This window comes from Grampus griseus, assembly GCF_964374135.1.
Source record: "Grampus griseus genome assembly, chromosome: 9".
Taxonomy (NCBI): domain Eukaryota; kingdom Metazoa; phylum Chordata; class Mammalia; order Artiodactyla; family Delphinidae; genus Grampus; species Grampus griseus.
Genome location: NC_139003.1, coordinates 91,036,680 through 91,058,451, shown reverse-complemented (window position 1 = coordinate 91,058,451; position 21,772 = coordinate 91,036,680). Strand labels below are relative to the sequence as shown.

The 21,772-nt window shown below is 40.5% G+C and overlaps 1 protein-coding gene across 3 annotated transcripts in view; it reads left to right on the top strand.

Annotated features, from left to right (window-relative positions):
- Positions 1 to 21,772, top strand: part of AMPH (amphiphysin) — a gene marked incomplete at its 5' end in the record, with an annotated part of 190,479 nt that overhangs the window by 148,231 nt on the left and 20,476 nt on the right. For 2 of the 3 annotated variants that reach the window (XM_082662330.1, XM_082662329.1), the window contains 5 exons: positions 3,516 to 3,539; positions 5,514 to 5,537; positions 8,333 to 8,365; positions 12,391 to 12,447; positions 17,187 to 17,312. In XM_082662330.1, coding sequence (XP_082518456.1) covers positions 3,516 to 3,539; positions 5,514 to 5,537; positions 8,333 to 8,365; positions 12,391 to 12,447; positions 17,187 to 17,312 — 264 coding nt within the window. The remainder of the gene's footprint in view (positions 1 to 3,515; positions 3,540 to 5,513; positions 5,538 to 8,332; positions 8,366 to 12,390; positions 12,448 to 17,186; positions 17,313 to 21,772) is intronic. The other variant, XM_082662331.1, reaches the window with a different exon arrangement.

Sequence of the window (21,772 nt, the reverse complement as noted above, 5' to 3'; positions counted from 1 at the left end):
TTACTGTTTTCTCTACTTTCCTTCCTCATACTTTGCAAATTAAGGCATGTTTCAAATCACCATGAGATTTTGCCCCAAAAGGAATTTGTTTTCAGTATTGATAGTTCTGAACTTGATGATGGTGATGACGGCCTGTGTGTTCTTGATCATGGCTTGATGCAGAGCTGGCCTTGCTTATCCAAGCTTACCCCTGCTCACGACTTCCTCCTCCTCAACATTTTCCCCATTTCAGTAGTTATTATGATCTCATTGTCTATCAGAGGGATACTGGTGGTGGATGCTGTCATGACCTGTGGGTGATTCCTCTGGAATATAGCTACTTCACAGTTGTCTCTGCTCATGGATGGAAGTTAACTCAGAATTTTTGCTACCCGGAAATTGTTTATGTCAGTAGTTTTGATGTGGTCGGGGCCTCACATTTGAGTTTGGGAAAAATCCAAGGATGCTACCATGTACTTCAAATCAATGAATCACGGTGTATTGCAAAACTCAGCTTAGGAAGTGAGACCCAGCTCAACTTCCTGGTCATGAAGCCTTCTTGATACAGTACACCTGGGGCACGGACAGCTCACTGTGACCCTCAATAAATAAAACTCCTCTTTAATCCACATTTTGTTCCAGAATGTGATTGGATTTCTGCGGGCCTCCAGGTTGTGATATTGGAATAAAATAAAAATAAAAATCTGAGACATCAACAAAGCAGGCAGTTAAGTAGGTTAGACACTAGTCGGAAAGGTACTTGGCAAACAAAAATAAAAATGGGTCTCTTAGATGAACGTTTCAGGAAGTTCTATTAATTCCCTTTTAAGATATTCGTGATGTGCCTTAGAATGTTAAGGGCTCCAAGAAGTCCTACAATTTAAAAAAACTGTTTAGATTTGTTTAACTTAGAGTTTCCCAAATTTGTTTGACCCCAGAAATCTGTTTTAATGAAACGGTCTTAACATTCATGAGAATGGCCTGTAAAACTCACTTTGGAAAATGCTGATGTAGTCATTGTCAGCAAGTTTGACGATTCTATCCTGGTGGCCAAGCAAAGCAGAAAATGAATGTACGTATCATTCAGAACATCTCCTTTCCAGAGCTTTCCCATTGTATAGAAAGCCAGCAGAATTCAAGGGACTTCTTCTGCCTTCCCCTCCAACATTTATTACTTCAGTGGCAGGAAGAGAGTTTCCACAGTGGCTGCTGTGATGATCAGGGGGTGAGATACCACAGCATTTCTGTCTGCAAGTCTGACTCAGGAGAGAAACCTCTTCTCTATCAATTCATGATTAAAAGAAGCCATGAATCATAGAAATTAAGACTAAGAGATTCTTTCAGAATTCAACAAACAAACAAAAAATACCCTTGATGATATCTTCAAAGGTCTCAGTTTCTGGAGGAAATGTATTATTGCCATCAGGGCAAGCTGTGTGTGCCCCTCTATCCTTCCCTCGGGCCAGGTGATTAACTGCTCTGACTTCCCAGTGGCTGTAATTGAGTCACCTCACCGCAGAGTTGTCCTGTGATCCAGCGCTCACCACATCTCTCCTCTTTGGCTAAGAAGAAACGTGTAGGCTGAGATAACAAGAGGCACAGAGCTGTTAGAATCTGCTACCTTCTCTCCCCTTCACTCAAAATGCTCTCCCTTCCCCATCGCCTGACCCCGTGTTTTATTTTATTTTATTTATTTTGAGATCCAGAGTTTTGCTTTATTAGACATCTGTGAAGACAGTTTGCAGATACAGTCAGATTGTGAATTGCTGCCACGTTCTGTGAAGTTTGAGTTTACAGTGAACAAGACCCCAGTGGCTGTTATTTTAGAATATATTTCCATATTCCAAGCAGGTGAGACATGTGATGTTTATGGCCAACAGCTTTCATACTAGTCATCCACTTCAGCCATTTCCCAGCATAAATATGCAGCTTAATCACGGCTACTTCATCTCTACAATGTGGGATTCGATCTTCAACTAATAATGCATTCTGACTCCTGTTTATATAGGTGCATGCAGTTAAGCAGACCTGGACTCTAACAGCTAAACTTGATCTAAATAGCATTCTAGGGGTAGGGCAGGCTCTGTAATCCGGACTCATCTTAGCCATCTGACCCCATGTTTTAATTTGCGTTCTTGCTGCTCACAGAACACCTCACCTTGTGATGTCTGCAGTGTCCACACGAGCTAACACATCCTTTCATGATCGGAAGGAGTGATAAACACGTTTCCCGTTGCTGCCTTCCTTTGGAGAAAATACCTGTTCTGTCTGCATTATGCAGGGATGTGTAGGAGCTTCTAGGAGCTGTGATTCTTAAGGGGCTGTGAAGCAAGAAAGCATCAGCCATTTGGAGAATCAGAAAATGCATATAAGGTGGAGAAGGAGTCCAAGTACCAATAACTGGCTTTCAGTGGAGCTGTTCTACACTTAGTCGTTCTACAAGTGGGTGCTTACCCAGAGACCGACCAGGCTGCCCAGAGCTGCAGGGTGGGACCATTAGAGGAGGTCTGGACCAACTGCGGTGGGGGGAGGTTTCAGCTGGAACCACAGGGCCCATCTTCTGTGTAGTACAGAACCCAAACCAGACATCCATAATCCCGTCTGGAAAGTGTCCTATTCTTCAGATGTGAGTACCAGGCTCTCTTAATTTTCTGTTCACATTTAGAGATTCAAAATAAGTGGTCAAACATGGATCTATTCTAGTCATGAGCAGAAAAGGAGGTAGTCTTAGCTGTAATTCTGAGTCACAAAAGAAATAAGAAAGTGTCCCCCACTTTCCCCACACAGTGGAAGTTATTTAAACCATCTGGATTCATTCCCCAGGATCAATAAGCTTCATAATTAAAATGCCAGTAGTAAGTGTAATTCACCCATGTCTTAGGGGGCACCCTGCTAATTTGCACGATTGCCAGTTAATCGAGCTGTGTGTTATCGTCTAATTCAACATACTGAAGAACTATTTTTCTGGAATTCATTTACCATTATCAGGTCATCGTCTTGAATTTGGTAAGGCGGGGTGGGGAGAGGAAAGAGCATTAGCAATGGTTAGGACCTGCATTTCCTCAAAGATGTGATCAACTCTAATTTCTGGACATCTTGTTTACTTCATTTTAATTGTGTGTGTGTCTGTGTGTGTGTGTGTGTTAATGTAAACCCAGTCATCACAGTTCAGATATAGTTTTCACTCACAGAGCAAAAAGCAGATTGACTAGACCTATGCTATCCAATATGGTAGCCACTAGCCACATGTGGACATTTTAAATCTAAATTAAATATAAGAATGTAAAATTAAAATTTGGTTCTGTTCCAGTTGCACATTTCAAGTGTTCAGTAGCACATGTGACTAGTGGCTGCTGTATTGGACAGCACAGATATGGAACATTTTCATCACCAAAGAAAGTTCTGTTGGACAGTGCCGTACTAAGTGTTTCTGAAATGTTTATGATTTTATTTCAAGAATTTTTGTCATCTCCGTGTTTTTTACATGCTGGGGATTTGTCTGTTAATGATATTTTTGTTTCTCTGTTTGCTTTCAGACATTGCCCTGGGACCTATGGACGGTAAGAGAACTAAGAATCCTGTATTTTGGTGTATCTGGATTGCTAGACATTTGGGAACCTTGTTATATTTTATTTCATCTGTGATGGAAAGAAGACCCAGATGTTTTTTGATGACAACGTAGTCCCCTAGAACGATCATCAGCTCCCTCATGATTTCTAAGCATTTACCTGCACATGGAAACAAAGGTGAGGAAAAGAATGTCAGTGCCAGACTCCTGGGTGAGCAGGAATTCAGTGTTTTGCCTTTTATGCATCCTCCTGTGATTATCGGTGGCCAGAGGAAATTTTGTAGCGAAGGCGTGCTTATTTGTTATTGCTTACAGAATACACAAAGAGTACGGATGAGAAAATGTGAAGGACGAGCTACTCTACACAGGGAACCATTTTTTCATTCTTATTTTCAATGAAGCTTATCAGTCAATGAGGATTTGAACCTCAGAGTCACACAGTCCTGGATTTGAGTCTAGACTCTAGTTCTTCCAACAATATGACTTTGAGCAACTTCTACTAAAACTCTTTAAGCCTCAGTTATTCTCATCTGTAAAATAAGGGTAATGACGCCGACCTCAGAGGGTTGTGTGAGGATTAGAGATAGTATTTGTAGAATATTTAGCCCAATGTCTAGCATGTGTCAATACAAGGTAGATATTACTGTTCATGTTATGTATTCAGCTACTCTGATGTACAAGGATGAATACTTCCAGAATTTAGACTTCAGAATAAAACACAAACAGGCTGTTGTGGTGGTGACATCTGTGCAATTAAGAAAATGACTGCACCCACATAGAGCCTCACATCCCTTGGGGTAGGGCCGTGGTCTACCCCTTTCTTAGAGAAGCCCTTGGTCACGTGGTCTTAAGAAATCAACTTGAGTTCACATTTTCTTCTTTTTTAGTGAGACAGCAACAGGAAAGTTGGGTAGATTTAACTATTCATGAGCCTGATCTTTTGAGGCGACATTGCTACTTTCTTCCCTTAAAACAGAAAGATGACTATCCCCTTCCCTTCCACAGGAGCTTAAAGCATCGTGGAAAGCTCTCAAGAGAAGAGCTAAAAAATGTTGAACGAAAACATCTTTTCTAGGGAGCTGGTTTTACTTGGATATTCGCAAAAAGGGATACATGGATTGACATTCAGAACACTGGAAAATTCTAGCCTCAACTTTGTGTTAATTTTTTTTAAAGATTAAGAGGACAACGCTAATTTTGGTTATTCCAATATTTCATATGTTTAGTTGGAGCTATTACACACCTTACGTTCCCTAGCTGGGAAGGGTGTAGAGAGGCTAAAAGTACCATCTAGAAGGAACGCTGACTAATTCAGAGGACAGACCTGCTAGGAATGGTAATGATGACAATATTGTAAGACGGAAGCTCCCTGGGCATAATAGCTGACATTTCTTGATCTTATCTCCTCAGTGTTATTTCTTTGTGTGCAGACAAGTCTTCTAGGTTGCGGGGAGAACAAGAGGAAAATCCTCCAGGCAGGCAGAGGGGTTAGTCTGTCGGATCATCTTCCATGCAAACACCACTTCAAAGGCAGAACCAAGGGCAGGATGAGTTTGGGAAAGATTTTATTCTGACACTGTATCAGAGCACATGATGCTGTGTGATTCTGTGGCTGCTAATGCTTGATCTTATCCTGGTCTCCTCAGGCTTGCTTCTTTATTTGAAACTTTTCATTTCACAGTCTGCTAAAGCAAAAGTCATGTAATAGCCGTAAAACGTCCTTGTTGGTATTAGTAAATGACAGAGGCATTTTTCATGTTTCAATTGTGTAGTCTTAGCAATAGTGGAACAAAACTCATTCCTATTATAAAACAAGTTGCAAAACTTAATATCAAACCAATAAAAGCCAAAGTCTTCAGCAGTGTGTTGACTTTGGACAGCCTGGGATTTTACTGTGCTACAGAATTTTCTTCTCTTGCCTTACGATTATGCTTATTTCTTCTTCTTCTTTTTTTTACTCATATAGACAAGCACTGATTTGGTACAACCGGTAGGTAAATATCCAGAAAATTCTGGATTTTTTCGGTACTTAATATGCATTGTATATGTGGTATATTATCTAGAATGAGCTCTTTTTTTTTTCTCATGGCATTGTTAGTCACAGATTTAGCCTTAAACCATTTAATTTAAATACTTTCTAGCTTTGTGTAACTGGTGCTACCCTACTGAAGAGCTTTGTGTTTTTCATCAAATCTTACCATGATCTATTTCATCTTATGTTTTTTTTTTTTCCTTTGCTTTTCTGCACACTCTAAAGACTGATTCTTCAAAAAGTCTTTCCCTGTGTAACCTGATCATGGAGGAACCTCCAGACAGTGGGTTGACCGAAGAAATTCAAAGATCTCAGATTGATTTAGGTGCAATTATTTGGGGCCCTGATGCTAGTACAGACAGTGTCAGCCAGGAAATTACCCAAGGTGGGTCGCAGGAAGACTCTGCATGTCTCTCCAAAGCAGAGCAGGAACTGGGATTTTCCACCGGGATACTTCCTGCTGCTGGCTGGCACACTGTAGCTGGACAGGGTGAGCATGGTCTGGGGGCAGCTGCTCCACGTGGAGAAGAACAAATGCCCCCAAATCCCATGCCTGGTGCTGCTTGTTTGGAGATGGCGCATCCTTGCGATCTACCTGACTCAGAGATACCAGCCGTGGAAACTGGTGGCCTGGTCAAAGAAAGTCAAGAAGATGTTAAAAAGTCAGAAGAAGAAGAAGGAAAACAGAAGATAGAAGATTCTGTCTGGGCAGGTGTGGAGACATATGAAAAGGTAGAGGCTGGAGCTCTTGGTGTCAAGGCCCTAGGCGGGACAGAGGAATTTGAAGAGAGAGGATGTACAGGAAACAGAGTAGTAGATCTTTTTAAGACAGTAGGAAAGCAAGACCAGGAGACCTTAAAAAGCAATGAAGAGGAAACTAAGAAAGATCTAAGTGCTGGGTATAAGGAAAGTGTAAAGACCAATGAAAAGTATCTTGAGAAAATTGACATATTTGAAAAAGACGTGGAAAGTGTAGACAGAGCAGATGAGTTGAGTGACAGAGACCAAGGGCTAGATGAAGGGATTCAAGTAGTAACAAATAATTGTGAAATTATAGAGGGATCTGGAGCTAACCCTGCCAATCACACAGATATTTTGAATCCGCCTCTCCATACTGACTCTGTATCTAATCCTGAAGATGCCAGCACAGAGGAATGGTTCTTAGCTGGAAAAAACATAAAGAAAAATGTAATTGACCCTCCTAACCATGATAAAATGTATCACTCAGCACAGGGCAGTGCAGATGCTGAAGAGATGCAGTGTGAGGCTGTGTTACATGCGCCTGGAAGTAACAGAGATGGAAATCAGTCTGTTGTTTTATCGATAAAACATGAAGCAGCAGCTCAGTCTAGGACAGATCTTAATTATGCTCTGGGAACTAATGCAAACAGAAGAGATTGGTGTTTGTGTAAGGCCGAAGATTCATTAATAGAGGAACCTGAAAGTACAGTGACTGGGAACTGTAGCCATACCATTAACTTGCCAAAAATTGCAAAACCAGACTCTTGGGGGACAGATCCAGGCCAAATCTGGCAGCCAAGCTTGGATTCAGCAGTGAATAATACGGATATATTGGAATTCTCTGGTATACCAGATGGCCAAGCAAGTGGATTTGGCAGTTGCCTTGATTCTATTAGTCACTGGCCTATCAGAGATACGGGAGGCTTAGATAATTGCTGGGAACATTTAGACACAGTTGGGAGCAAGAAAGGGCTGGAGGTGGACTTACTAGCAGAGGTATGTGGGGAACAAGCCATTGCTAGCCGTGGGGAACAGAGTCAAGAGATAGCTAGACCATTGGTTATGGGAACCTCCCAGAATGTTAGCACCGAGAGTTCCACTAGTCCCCAAGACAATGACACCAACAACTCAGATTTATCTGAAGATGAAATTGCTAACCAGAGATATGGATTGTTGTACCAAGAAATAGAGGCTGATAAAGAAGAGGTACTTACCCCAGTATGTAGTATAGACTAGCCAAAGACTTTTGTAGGTTCTGTTTTTCCTAATGTTTCTCACCGACTTCATCATCCATCACTATCTTCTCCAAGATCTGCTTCATCTCCTTGACAGATTGTCATGTACCTCTTGAAATCTGTGCAAACCAAACACAAAATAGGTTGACAAAACAAACAAACAAAAATCCCCCGGAACAACAACACAAAAAGCAGAATGATGGTGTTGGAAACTAATGAGTGTCTACTTTACCATCCTATTTACTGTATTTATTCTCTCTACTTTCACTTTTATTGTTCAAGCACTAAATATATATATAAAACAGACAGATTTACTGTTCCTAAAGTGGTTCCACCCCAGTAAAAACACATGAAATGTTTCTACCCAGGCCCATGGAAGCTATAAAATCTCATAATAGCTGTTCATCAAAATGATGTATTTAGAGAAATACTGGAAATGCTTCCAGATTCTATGGATGGCTAAAAAAACGAGCTATTTAACCACTCATGGCTCTTGTCTGGAATCATGTTCTCATTATTGAGAAAGTGGGCTTTGGTTAGCCCTGAGCCACATACCAGCAATAATTGTAAAAATAATGTTGTTCTTTTTTTTGTCAGCCTATTTAAAATAATACAGTATGGCCTTTTCCATTTCCTAAGCATTTTCATGCACAGCAGCCTTTTGTATTATTTTAAAATTTGCAGTGGTTTTTACTTTCCCACTTGTCTAGTAGACATTTACCAATCCTACAAAAGTAATGAAAAAAATAACGTACTCTGATTCCCATTTCTGTTTAGGCTTCTGGAGGTCCATTTAATGGATTCACCCAGGTAAGAAATCAATTTGCTGGCAAAATCCATCTGTTGAGAATGATGCAAATCTGAAAAATGTGGACCTCTGCTTGCTGGGATAGCATAATGTTTAAGTACGTCAGCAAAAAATTTGAGCCCACTTCTTGTGAATTCAGTAATGGAAACAGTAATAGGAGCAATGTTGCAGCGTTGTTGTGAAGATTAAATGAAATGTGAACGTAGAGATTTAGCCCAGCAGCCTAGCACATACTAAGTGCTCCTTGACTCTAGTTAGCTCTTGTTAATATTATTAGCTCTACCATGGAATTCTGATGATGCCTCCGCTAGAAATGAGAAGTTGTCTTTATCTGAGAGATCTCCTAGGTTCAGCTGTTGGAAAAGAGGAGATAGGATTGTTTTGAACTAATGAGATGGCTCTTTAGACAATATAAGAGATTTTTAGGAGTCTCCTTCTAAATATTTATCTAAGAGTCATACTACGCGGAACCTTATTTCTTCAGTGGTTCTTCAGGAAGGAGCCACTGGAAGATCAGAAACTGTAGGTTGGCTCTGACCAATAAGACGTGCCACACAGTGGACTGTCCCATTCACTGTATATGTCCCAACAGATGGACGGTGTAACCCATGTGAAAGGCAGGCCACGTGGCTGTCAAGTTCATGGAATAAGTTCTGAAAACCTCTTCAAGGGAGACTTCAAATATCTGCTTGTCTGTGATGAGTGCTTTTTCTCAGAATATTAGACATGAACAATTTTGAATTTTAACATTCAGAATTTCTCCATTTAAAAGTTTGACTACTTTCCCCCATGTTACCTATAAACAGAGAAGACCCACTGACTCACACACCTACACCCAAATACAGATAACACACAAACGCACAGAGAGATGATAACATGTCTCTTCCATAGAAGAGAACTCCTTTGAAAGATCGGGTCATGAGAATTCATTTCTTATTTTTTAGATTTGTATTTATCACTTATAAATGCACATAGTTTAAAGAGTAACAACATTTTATAAGGTTTTTTTTTTAATTTAAAAACTTCAGACCATCTTACATCCCCTGATTTCCTGCTTCTTAGAGGAAAATACTTTCACGCCTTGTAGCAGATTCTCTGATTCCACCCCCATATGTGTGCATGACTTTCTTCTAATGCTCCTTCTTGATTTCCGAAGCATTAGCTATGGACTTATCTCTCTGGAAGATGAGGACTTAAAGCTCTTTCAACCTGCTGTGGCCGCAGTTCACATCTCTCTCTGCTTCCTGTCCTTCCACTGATGTCATAGCCAGCCAGCCAATCATTGGTGGTATCATCAGGATGCTATAGACGCTCTTAGCGCTCAAGTCATGAAGTTTACATTTCCTTTTATGCCAACGTTTTTTTTCCTTTGAGGAAATAATTGTAGGGTCTTGTTTGTTAGCATGGTGGTTTGTTTGCTTAGTTTTCTAGGTACTTATTACTAATTCAACCCCATACTCTGTGGTTATAGAAATCTCCTCTCGTTTTGTTTAAAACATTAAACATTCTTTAAGTTTCATCCTCCTGAAGGTTGAAGCTATCCTTCTGGATGGCTCCAGTCTGACCTGGGGATTCCATGGCTACAACTTGCTGCTACGGCTATTGTCACAGGGTCTCCCATCACGTCTACTGTGGGGATTGCCTCACCTGTCTTCTGTCCATCCACTCTTTTCAGGACACAGATTGTCCTCATTTGGGGCTAAATTCCTCATTTGGGTAGAGCACATCCTCCAGTAGCTTGCTGAGAAAGCTGTGCGCAAGAAGCATGTATTTGTGACCTTCTCTGTTTGAAAATATTTGTGTTCCCATGTACATAATGGACTGTAAGTTTGGATATTATATTACAAGTTGTAAACTGTTTTCCTTTAGAATTTTGGAGCCATTGCTCCACCCGATTCTACCTCCTAGCCTTGCCACTGAGAAATTGTCATTTTGATTCTTGATCTTTTGTAAGAAACCCTCTCTCTTTCTCTCTCTCTCTGCTCCCTTATGTACCCCTCCCACCTTCTTTTTCTCTTTCTTTCTGGAAGTCTGTGTAATCTTTATACCCCAGTGATTCTAGGATTTTACAGTGATGTACTGTGGTCGGAGTCTATTTTCATACATTGTACTGGGCCCTTTTAATCTAAGGCTGTGTCTTTCAGTTTGGGGCACTTTTTCTTCCTGATGATTTCTTTTGCTTTCTTTTGTTTTCTCATTCTGTAACCCTTCTCTTTTTCATATGCTGGCTTCTTGAGCTTGTCTTCTAATTAATTCTTTTTCTTTGCTTTTCCCTTTTCTCTTTCTCTGCTTTCCAACTCTTCCAACAGATTTTTCACTTCTATATATTTTTTTAATTTCCAAGAGCTCTTTTTGTTTACTGACTATTTGGTTTTTAATAACATCCTCTTCTTGTGTCATGAATACAGCATCTTCCATTCTATTTCCAAGGGTATTAATAATAATTATTTTCAAAGGTCTTTTCCCCCCTGTAAAGTCTTTGTTTCTTCCACTTTTTTAAACCTATTCGGTCTCCCTTTAATATTTGAAACTTTTCTTAAATGTTTGTTAATCTTGGCTGTCTCCTCGTATTTAATAAGAGGGGGACACTGAAAAGCTGAGAGACTTGTACAAGTAGGTAGAGCTCATTGACTATGGGTATTGTTGTAGAATTCTGTTGTAGGATTATCTTTCCTGTTGAGGAATTCCTAGTGTCAGATTCTTTAGGCTTTTTTTTTTTTTCTTGAGCTGGTCATATTTCCCTGGGAAGACTCTTCTGGTCTCCTGTCTGGGTGTGTGCAGGGGTGCAGGGGTACAAGCCTGGCTGCCAGTGTAATGGGAGTTGAATGGGGAAGAAGTTGGGAGAGGAGGAGCCCATGTCTAAATATTTATTATGTAAATTTTCATTTAATCCTGCTGCTTTCCTAACATGCCTGTGTGTCCCCCAGTCCAGAGACCCTCTGTTTCAGCCTCTGAAAATAATCTCAAGTCGGGGGTGGAAAGGGTATTGCTTGGTTTTCAGGTAGATGACAGTATCTCCAGGTCTAAGTACTTTTTAATAGACTTCCAACCAGTTCCTCTGTCTTTAGCAGCATCCTAATTTCCATTTCCTGTGGTCCCCATCTTTCTAATTCTTGATCCATTGGGATTTATGAGTAATAAATTGGCTTGCTTTTTGACATTTCTTACATCAACTCAAGGTACAGATGTTTTTGGTTCCCCAAGTTACCTACTGTTCGTTCATTTGCTTTTCAGTTTCAGAATTTTGTTAATGTTGTTTTTGTTCCCATTCTTTTTACCCTTATGGGTTTATGCCTTTAAAAATTAATTTTCTTATTGTTATTTAGTTTGGATTCTGGAGGTAATTGCCTGTGTTCAATCCACCATCTTTAACCAGATGTCACTGGCTCATCTTTTCTGTTGGGGAACCGTTGATGTTTAATTCTTTGGGGATTTCTTTGGTCAGATTACCCAGGAAAGATTCTTTCAGTCTCCTGTTTGGAGAGTATAAGTCTGGCTACCTGATGAAGATTCTCCTAGAGATCACTGTTCCCTGAGATTTCCTCCACCTTGATTTTTTTAGGATTCGTATCCTGAATGAATATATTGTATACAGTTTTTAAGTTATGGTTCATAATTAACTCATAGAAGTCACACTTCAGTGATATAGTAAGATTAAGGTTCCAACATTTTAAAACGTTTAAATTTGTAGCTTAGATCCATTAAATTCTAACTGGATGTTGATGTCCAGAGGAGCAGCTGCAGACCAAAGATGCCTCTGAAGACACTGCCCTTTACATAATGTCTCTCATCAGATCATTGAATTCTGCTAGCTCAGGTTTCTATGTAGAATAACTGCTGGCAAAAAATTATCTCTGCATGTTTTGCTTTTCTGATTTAAATAAAAAGAGACTAAAAGAACTTTATAATGTATTTATTGACACAATTCATGTGAGCTAATTTATATGATACCTTTGTTGTTGCTTTTTTGGCAAATTACCTGAAACCCTAATAATTTTGAATATTCTACTTTATTCCCAATTTTCAGCCGCAGGACACTACATTATTCACGATGCAGACAGACCAGGATATGATCTGTAACTTGGTAAGCTGATTTTGGTTTGTGTTTTGGGGATGTTGTTAGTTACCACCAAATGATACAAGGTTGATCTTTGTAGGTTATTTAGAGCCTGAAATCCAGCGTGTGGTTTCTGTAGCCCCCTCTTTTCTAGAAAATGAGAAGGAGAGCTTCCGAAAGATCTCAGTGTGACTTTGAATGTGGCTGCTTCTGTTTATAAAGGCACAGTGATCCCGGCAAAAATCAGTCTCTTAATTACGGGCTTCAGTGGAACACAGTCTATCCATCAAGGACATGGGTGTTTCTTTTTTTTTTTTAATTAAAAAATAAATAAATTTATTTATTTATCTGGCTGCGTTGGGTCTTCGTTGCTGCGCGTGGGCTTTCTCTAGTTGCAGTGAGCGGGTGCTACTCTTCGTTGCGGTGTGCAGGCTTCTCATTGCGGTGGCTTCTCTTGTTGTGGAGCACGGGCTCTAGGCGCGCGGGCTCAGTAGTTGTGGCTCGCGGGCTCTAGAGCGCAGGCTCAGTAGTTGTGGCGCACGGGCTTAGTTGCTCCCCGGCATGTGGGATCTTCCCGGACCAGGGAACGAACCTGTACATGGGTGTTTCTGAGTGACTGTACCTTATGCTACGGGACTGACGATGAAGTTGCCTCGAGAATTCATGCTTGAAAGTAGATCCTTGCTTTTCCTTGAACCGGAAGCTACCTCATTTCTCATGTCCTCCCTTCATTTTGTGAGTTGTAGAAGGAAGTAATGCACAGTAGAGGTAGGATTCCTACTTTACTGTCAAATGAGATGAGAGAAAAGCTTAGCTGGGGAGTGAGGAGGCAGAAGGGTTACTCTGGGGGTTAGAGGAGATTCTTACAAACTCAATTATCATGGGAAACGTTTTTAGCAGCAGCTTACTCGTCAAGTTGAATGAAGAGACCTTGAGTGACATCACTGAGAGCTTCCCAGTGCTATACTACAGGGGTTTGGGCTCTTTGAGGATTAGTTCATGGTTATGTGTAGCACACTGGTTTTCCCGTGGGAATGGCATAGGATTATCCCAGCTTCCGGCTTTCGTTTTGGAAACTTAGAATTGGGTTTAAGGAGAAGGACTTTTTCCTTTCAGGTGATTTCACTTCTAAGAAAGGATTTCTGCTCCGGGAAGTTTGTCTTCAAGGCTAATTTGATATTTTTCAAAGGCAAGTGTTTCTCTAGCACCTTGTCTGGAGGTGGTTGTATTTTTGCCTTTTGGGTAACCAGATAAAAAGGTGGAGCCTGTGAGGCCTGCAAGTAAAGATTTCAATGTTTAAAATTCAGATTATATTGATGTTAATAATGGAGCCAGAGAGACCTCCATTTCATGGTCATTGGTGGTTTTCAGTCTGGGGTGCTGATGGAGTAAAGGTTATACTGGTGCTGGAGGATGAGATTTTTAATTACCAGTTGAGAATGGGTTAAGAAAAACGGAGGGACCCTGGTATAAACGAAAAGGCAATGGGTCATCATTAAATTCACACCTATTACTGTTGCAAATTCCTGGCATAGAATCCAGTGGTTTTTAAGTTTCTCTGAACATCTCTCTACCCCCTACAGCTGGTTCTAGGAGCTTCCATTGCCTGCCCGCCCCTTCTCTTTTTATGTGTTCTCTGAAGCAGACTTCTTGCACCTTCTTTCCATTGGGGAACTTAGCTTCGTCATTCCCAGCATTGTAGATGCTGCTAGGGTTGCCCTGTGGGGAACTGGGAATCGCAGTGACCCTCTCCCACTGAGCTGTGATTATATGGGATCTTCCCGGGAGCAGGGCAGTGTCCCGACATGGGTTCATTGACTGGTCTGAGCAAGGTGGAGGCTGCAGTTGGTAGTCAACTGCACATCTCCCCAGTCTGCATCTTATGGCCCCACGGGACATCCCTTGTGTACAAGTTTAAACCTTTTTGAATCTGCAAACCCTGCCCTGGGCTCAGGGTTGCCTCCATGGCCCTTTGAAGTTCTCAATAAATTAGCTCTCCCCAGTTTGGAGAAGCAGGATCATAAGGTAGTCGCCATATTGGAATGTGACTAGACCCTTAACTCCATTCTCCCAACCCATCTCTTCTTCCTTTGCATTGACCTTCTTTCTAGCTTATCACAGAGGATGCCGGAACATGTGCACCAAAGTTACACTACTCGTTTTGTTCTAAAACAATTCCATTTCTGAGTCTCAGAGTTAAACCATTGTGGCATCCTGCTGTCAGTAATAAATATAGAGTATACGTCTCCTCTGAATGTATAATGGTCTCTACTCCAGCAAACAACAGCAAGTCCTTACCAGCACTCCCAGATGGGTGTGGCATGGTATCAACCCACTTGCAATGCTTGTCAAGGGAGGCTTCTCATAGAAAAAAAAAGTGGTTGAAACAGGGCACGATTCCTACAGGACTACTCTGAGATCTTTCTACAAGATGTTGTTCACAATTTACCTTTGTTTTTCTTTCTATCTTGACAAAACATTTTCAATTTTACATTATCTTAGAAGAATTAGGAAAGTGGTTTCTATTTCCAGAGTTAAGTAGCTGATTTTATGTGCAAACATGCTGTCACGCTTCAGCCTTACTCATCATTCAGTGAGTTCTATTTGTCCCCCTAGAATTTAAGTTGTTAAGTGTGTAATGCTATATTATAATATTCGGTGTGATATTATAAATAGAGAAAAATGTTGTGACTCGTAGGACATAACCCGTCTCTCCTCCCCTTCATACTTTGCTTCCATTGAGTCATTGTCTGACCTCAGCAAGGAGACGCCATTGGACTTATTCATGAAATCACCCTAGTTATTCTCGCCGTATGTAAAACTTCAGAATTTCCTCGCACTTCCAAGAAACCCAGCCTCTGATGCAAATACGATTTCATTTTAAGTTATCTCTGTGTTTGGTTTTCTGGGTTTTTTCTTAATGTGCACAGATATATTTATTTGATACACGTTTTGAAACTTCTCTTGACCCCTCATCCTCCATTGCAGACTCAGCTCGCCAGGGGACAGCCATCAGCCTATGGGTTTCTTGCTCTTCATCAAATTACCCTTCCTATCCTTGTTGTGTAGGTCATCTGATACCATTCTCTCATAGCAAATCACCTCGACTTCCAAAATGGTTAGATCATACTCTGAGAGCTTACAGTAGCTCTTTGCTGCAAGGAAGACTCAGTCCATTATGAAGATAATTCCTTTTGAACAATACAAGTGAAATCTTTCCCCATAAAGGACTCCTGAGAGTAGATGAGAGTGAATTTTATCTCATTCTTTCTTAAAAATTGTGTCTGATCACCCCTTAAAGGTTATAAAAGCCCATAAAAATATCAAACCTCTGTACATTTATCTCCCTAAGTGTCCTTTCATTTTATGAAGCCCTTTCAAGAGAAGGGTGGTATGACCTTGGTATGCGTCACAGTGGAGGTTTTGGTGGAGGGCACAAGACAAATATTTTGCGTATTTATCCAACAGCAGGCTATCGTTATTTTCTATAATCTCAGCATAACTTCTCCATCACTTCCCCATGCAGCTTGCCATGTGCACCAGCTTCAGTGGACATATGGGAGAGCTAGAGATGGCTTTTGATTGCGTATGGCGAATGTCTGACGGAAGTTACTGATTCCTCCAAAGGAAGTATTTATTGGAGACTCCGTACTCCTCTAGGAAAACGCTTTTCAACTTTCTTATGGTTTAAATGCCCTAATAGAAAATGATCTTAAAGTGCCCTACAGTGGCCATCCATTTAGTGAAATAGTCATGCTAAGTAGTGTGTTTACATTCATCTATAAATCAAAAGAGAGGAAACAATTTCAGTAGCCGTGGTAACTTGCATCGGCTGTGCTGTTTTTCATAGCCTGTTGTTATTTAATCATGCTAATTTTAAAACTCAAAAAATCTGGAGGTAAGAGATGCCAGAGGCTTGATTCAGCATATAATTGGAATCAGGAGGGTGTCTGTGTGTAGGGGTCACAGTGGGAAGAAAAGACCTCACTCTTATCCACACAAGTAGAAGAGTTTAATTGGTACCACAGAGAATACTGCCTGTGGTTCCCTGAAGAATTAGTTTATTATATGAAAAAAAAACACAAAAAACTGATGGCTAAGGATTTTGTTGGAGGGAAAAGTGGAATAAGGGAACGAACAAAATGTAAGGCAGCCAAGTATCTATGACTGTGGTGTCTCCTTGCCAGGTGGTTGGATCTACTCCTCCCAGCTGGGGCAGTTGCGCAGTAACTTCATAGTGACCTTTTCATGCACCTTAATGCGTTTTGATCTGAATATTGGGATGGCCCCTCATTTTTTTGGTTGCATTGCATATCAACAGAGGGGGGTGGTTCCAGAATTGTGTTTCCGTGAGCTCTTCCCTACTCCTTCCAATTTCCAAAGGTGGGAGCTCCTAGGATCTCTCCTCTCTCTGCTCAGTAGTGGAAAGTACCGTTTCAGGATCTCTTGTAGATGACCTAAGGAAGTGAATACTCAGAATGTTGAAAGTAAGTAAAATGAGTAGCCAAAATGGTAAGTCTTTTTGCCCCACTTCAAGGGATATAACAGTGCTTGGTGCTGGTAATGTGAAGCTTAATAAGAGTTTATTCCTAGACTTTTCAGTTGTGTAAAGACCCATCATGCCTAATGTGCGGGTTTTTTCCAGCACAGATTTAATGAAGCTAATTGCCTGTAGGATGACGAAGAAAATCGTAACTGTCCAGTATTCCGTCATGTTATCTGTTCACTTGTTGAATCTTCTTCCTCTAATCCTCAAACCATCAAAGGCTGAACCTGAACAGGCTCCGCCCACAGAGCCGAAAGCAGAGGAGCCCCCAGCTGCTGTACCACCTGCTGCCGGGCTGGACCTTGGACTTGACACCCAGGCTGAGGAGCCAGTGGAGGGGGCAGAGGTGAGCGCCACCTCCCTTCCACCCTCCCCCCGCCTCCCCTGCCATTAGCTGTGCTCATCTCATCATCCTATTTCTCCCTTCTCATTCATGCTTCACTTGGACCAAATCACCTGCATATCTGTCATGGCTCCCCAGGTTCAAATGGCCTTTACTCCTTTGACAGGGAAACTGCATATTGTTCTTTTTTTAAGGAAGATATCCAGAGACCTGCTCTTACACTGTCATGTAGCCACAGGCTTGGTTCTCAAAAAAGGGTGCCTTGATTCTTTCTGATAACTCTCCCATTCATGGTCAATAGGTTGTAATAACTCACAGATAACCAGACTTGTTAATGCTCCGCCCCACCTGTGATGGCTGGAGATGGGCCTTCCATTAGGGACTAACCTGCAGATGATAGACAGAAGGGTAATCACCTTGTTGGTTGTGTCTACACGTTGATTTCTTACAATATTAGTTTTGTAGGTTGGTGAAGGCCCCAGGAGGGACTGAAATCCTATATTAGAAATCCTTGAATGTATAAAGACTTCTATGGGAACAACTATTTGCTCAAAGTCAAGTCTGGTGCTGGCTGTTATAGCACAAGAGAGCTTGAGGATGTATTTTGTGCAAGAGTGGAGACTCATTTGTCTGCCTGGAACCCTTCTCTAACCTGCTCCTTTCAGCCACACACCACACCACATCGAAAACTGGGATGGGCTCTATATGCACCCTATTGAATTGGATAAGTTAACACATGTGAAAGTGTAGAATGATACCAAGGAAAATGTACCAGGGAAGTGTACCAAAGTTTCCCAGGGAGAGTGAACAATAGTTTACTTATGAAATGCAGTTAAAATATCTCCCAAGAATTTCAATCAGGGTACCCTACAGCCTTCCCAGAATCTGTACAAAGAGAGAGACCAGGCTTCCCTGGTGGCGCAGTGGTTGAGAGTCTGCCTGCCGATGCAGGGTACGCGGGTTCGTGCCCCGGTCCAGGAAGATCCCACATGCTGCGGAGCGGCTGGGCCCGTGAGCCATGGCCGCTGAGCCTGTGCGTCCGGAGCCTGTGCTCCGCAGCGGGAGAGGCCACAACAGTGAGAGGCCCGCGTAACGCAAAAAAAAAAAAAAAAAGAAGAGGTAGACCAATCTCCCTATTCCCAAAATAACATTGCCTAGGTGAGATAACTAGAGAAATAAAAGCTATATTTTTGCTGTCCGTGCCCTAGGTTGTTTTACTGGGAAAAGGGTAGGTCATCTGTCAAATGTATTATTTATTAACAGAGTAGAAAAAATAAATAATAGGGCAAGATAGTGACGCAAAATACAAATTAAGAATTACTCAAGAAAAATGATCGTATTTTCCATGTAAAGGTACACAGTTGGACCAAGTTTTGTAAGGAAAACAAGACTGTGTTCTGCTAGACTGAGTCCCTCCTAAAAAGGCTGTTTGCACAGATTGTAGACTGGGAAGTGCTGAGGTGCTGGGCTCCAGTGTCCGGGATTTTTCTTCTTAACTCTCATTCCCAGATTCGCAGGTGATCTTAGTAACTCAGTGCAGACGGAGCATTTTCATTTGGTGTCAGATCTCTCCACTCAGCTTAGGATGATTTAAATAACAAAGGAAGGGAAGGAGACAATTGATTGTTCGAATGCTGTTACAATTAAGAAGAAAATTGATTTTAAAAAGAATATGGACCATGCCAGGGAGTTAGAAAGATATTGATTAGGTTCAGATATTGATTTAGAAATGGCTTCAGTTCTGAAAGGTTGTCATCAAATTTCTATTTTGAAGAGCAGCACAGACTCCATCTTTACCAGTGCTTTTTTTAAAATTAATTTTTATTGGAGTAGAGTTGATTTACAATGTGTGTGTGTGTTACTTTCTGCTGTACAGCAAAGTGAATCAGTTATACATACACATGTATCCACTCTTTTTTAGATTCTGTTCCCATATGGGTCATTACAGAGTATTGAGTAGAGTTACCTATGCTATATAGCAGTTATCTATTTTATATATAGTAGTGTATACCAGTGTTTTTAAACCCAGTTGATTCAGTGCCCCAGACTATTCAGTGTAAGGCTTAATGACGTCAACGCCCATGGTTTTGAGCAAAGGTATTCTGGGTTTGACAGTAGGGTGGAGATGTGAAATAGACAAGCTCATGTGTTAAATACAGGCTCGAATATTGATCCTCTAATGGCCGTGACCACATAACCTCTCATACCCATCCTTACTTTAACAAACTTATATAAGTAGGTTTTGTTTTCTCAAAGTCTAAGTTCATTGGTTTTCCAATGAAGAATCTGAGTAGCTACCAATTATCAAGTACCTATTGTGTCATACCTACTACATATATAAAGATTTATAAAAGAATTATAATCTTTTAAATCAAGGGTGGTGTTAAAAATATTTAGCAAACTGTATGGTATAAGCATCAACCATTACTAGAACGGGCTTCCCTCATGTTGGGTAAGGAGATGTTTGGAAGAATTCTTTTTTTAAAAAAGATATTTATTCATTTGGCTGCGTTGGGTCTTAGTTGTGGCACATGGGATCTTTGTTGCGGCACGCGGGCTTTTCTCTAGCTGTGGTGCGTGGGCTCCAGAGCACACAGGCTCAGTAGTTGCCCCGCCGCATGTGGGATCTTAGGTCACTGACCAGGGATCAAACCCGCTTCCCTTGCATTGGAAGGCAGATTCTTAACCACTGGACCACCAGGGAAGTCCCTGGAAGAATTCTTCATTCTGAAAATGCTTGTCTCCTAAAGCTTATGTGAACTTTAGAGAATAGAAAATTTAGATTCCTTGTGAAATGCAAGGCAGTTTGGAGGATCTTATGAAGGATTCAGGCACCTGCTGAGAGGCAGAGATGATTAAGAACAGCAGGTCCTGAGCTGACCATGTGAGTCATCCTCTCTGAGAAGAAAAAGTTAAAGCAGTTGATTTCTCCACCCTCAAATGGACTAAAAAATAATAGTAAGAGAAGGCAGTTTCCAGCAGTTTGATTTGCCTAATACTCATCCGAAGTGGCTACTTTTCATGTTTTAAAATGGACACACTTGGATAAAGTCAGTTCTCCCCCCAAGTCCACCCTTCTACTTAAGAAAATAATCTCAGATAAAATGTGTTTTTGTTCTCTTAATGTAGGTTTATAGCTTCTTTTTTCTGGTCATAATTGAGATAATATTAGGGTTATTTTTTCTAAAGAAATGTCTCTTCTGTTGCTAGATGTGTGATATTTAGTTGTAAAGAGATGGAAATCCACACCGTGTCCCGAGCATTAATTAGAAGGTTGGCTGTGGCTGTCATCGGTCACGATGGGGTTGATGTGACCTTTTGAGGTCATCATTTTTGCTGCCGAAATGTCACCACACGGTTATTATTTCCAGTCTTGACAGAATGCATTTCGTATGAGGTGAAATTTGTGGTGTTTTGTTAAAAAAAAAAAAAAAGAGGCAAGTGTAATTTCGAAAACAGGAAATTTGAGCAGCAGTTCACAAAGAAACCTCGGGCTCCCAAGAAAAGTTTAATTATTACATTTTTGTTTGTTGTCTCATTCCCCACCTAGCTTATATTGTTTTTAGTTTTTCCCTACAGCACCAAATTTTACCAGTATATCTGCAGGGTACGTTTTAAAAACCAACACTTGCTACCTCTTCTCCAGACGTTTCCATGTTATATAAGTACTGAAATTTTTCTTTAGAAAAAAAATCAATATTTGTTTAGAAATATATCAGAGAATTAGGTCAAAACCAGATAAAGATGATTTTTACCTACATTTATTTTATTTTCTTGCAGAGAATCCCTTCTAACTTTCTCTAAATTTCTGTCTGCTCCTATATTTTGCTCCAATGATGTGAAGTGGACCAATGTCTTTTTTCCCTATTATTTTTAAAGAAATAATGCCGTGTAATTAAATTTAGGGTTAACATTGTTTCCAAAACAAATAAATGGGGAAAAGATCGAGGTAGATATTTTTAGGATTTTAGAATTTTTAGAATAATTTTAGAATCCTGGAAGGTGAAACACTGACCCATTATTTGAGGAACTACTATTGTGTTTCGTTTTTTGAACATTTCACCAAACTTAAGTTGACTTGTCAGGACCAGTTTAAACCAACAACTATAGATAGATTGATGATAGATAGTTAGATACATAGATACATAGATGATAGCTGATAGGTAAACAGATAGATGATGATAGATAGATAGATAGACAAATGATAGATGGTTAACTGATAGGTAAACAGATATAGATAGATTAGATAGATAGATGATAGATAAACAGATAGATGATGATAGATAGGTAGACAGATGATAGATAACTGATAGGTAAACAGATATAGAGAGATAGATGATAGATAATAGGTAAACAGATGATTTATAGATGATAGATAGATAGGTAGATGGATAGGTAAACAGATACATGATAGATAGATACATAGATAGAGATATACACTGTGGTCTGTGAACTTCATCTTT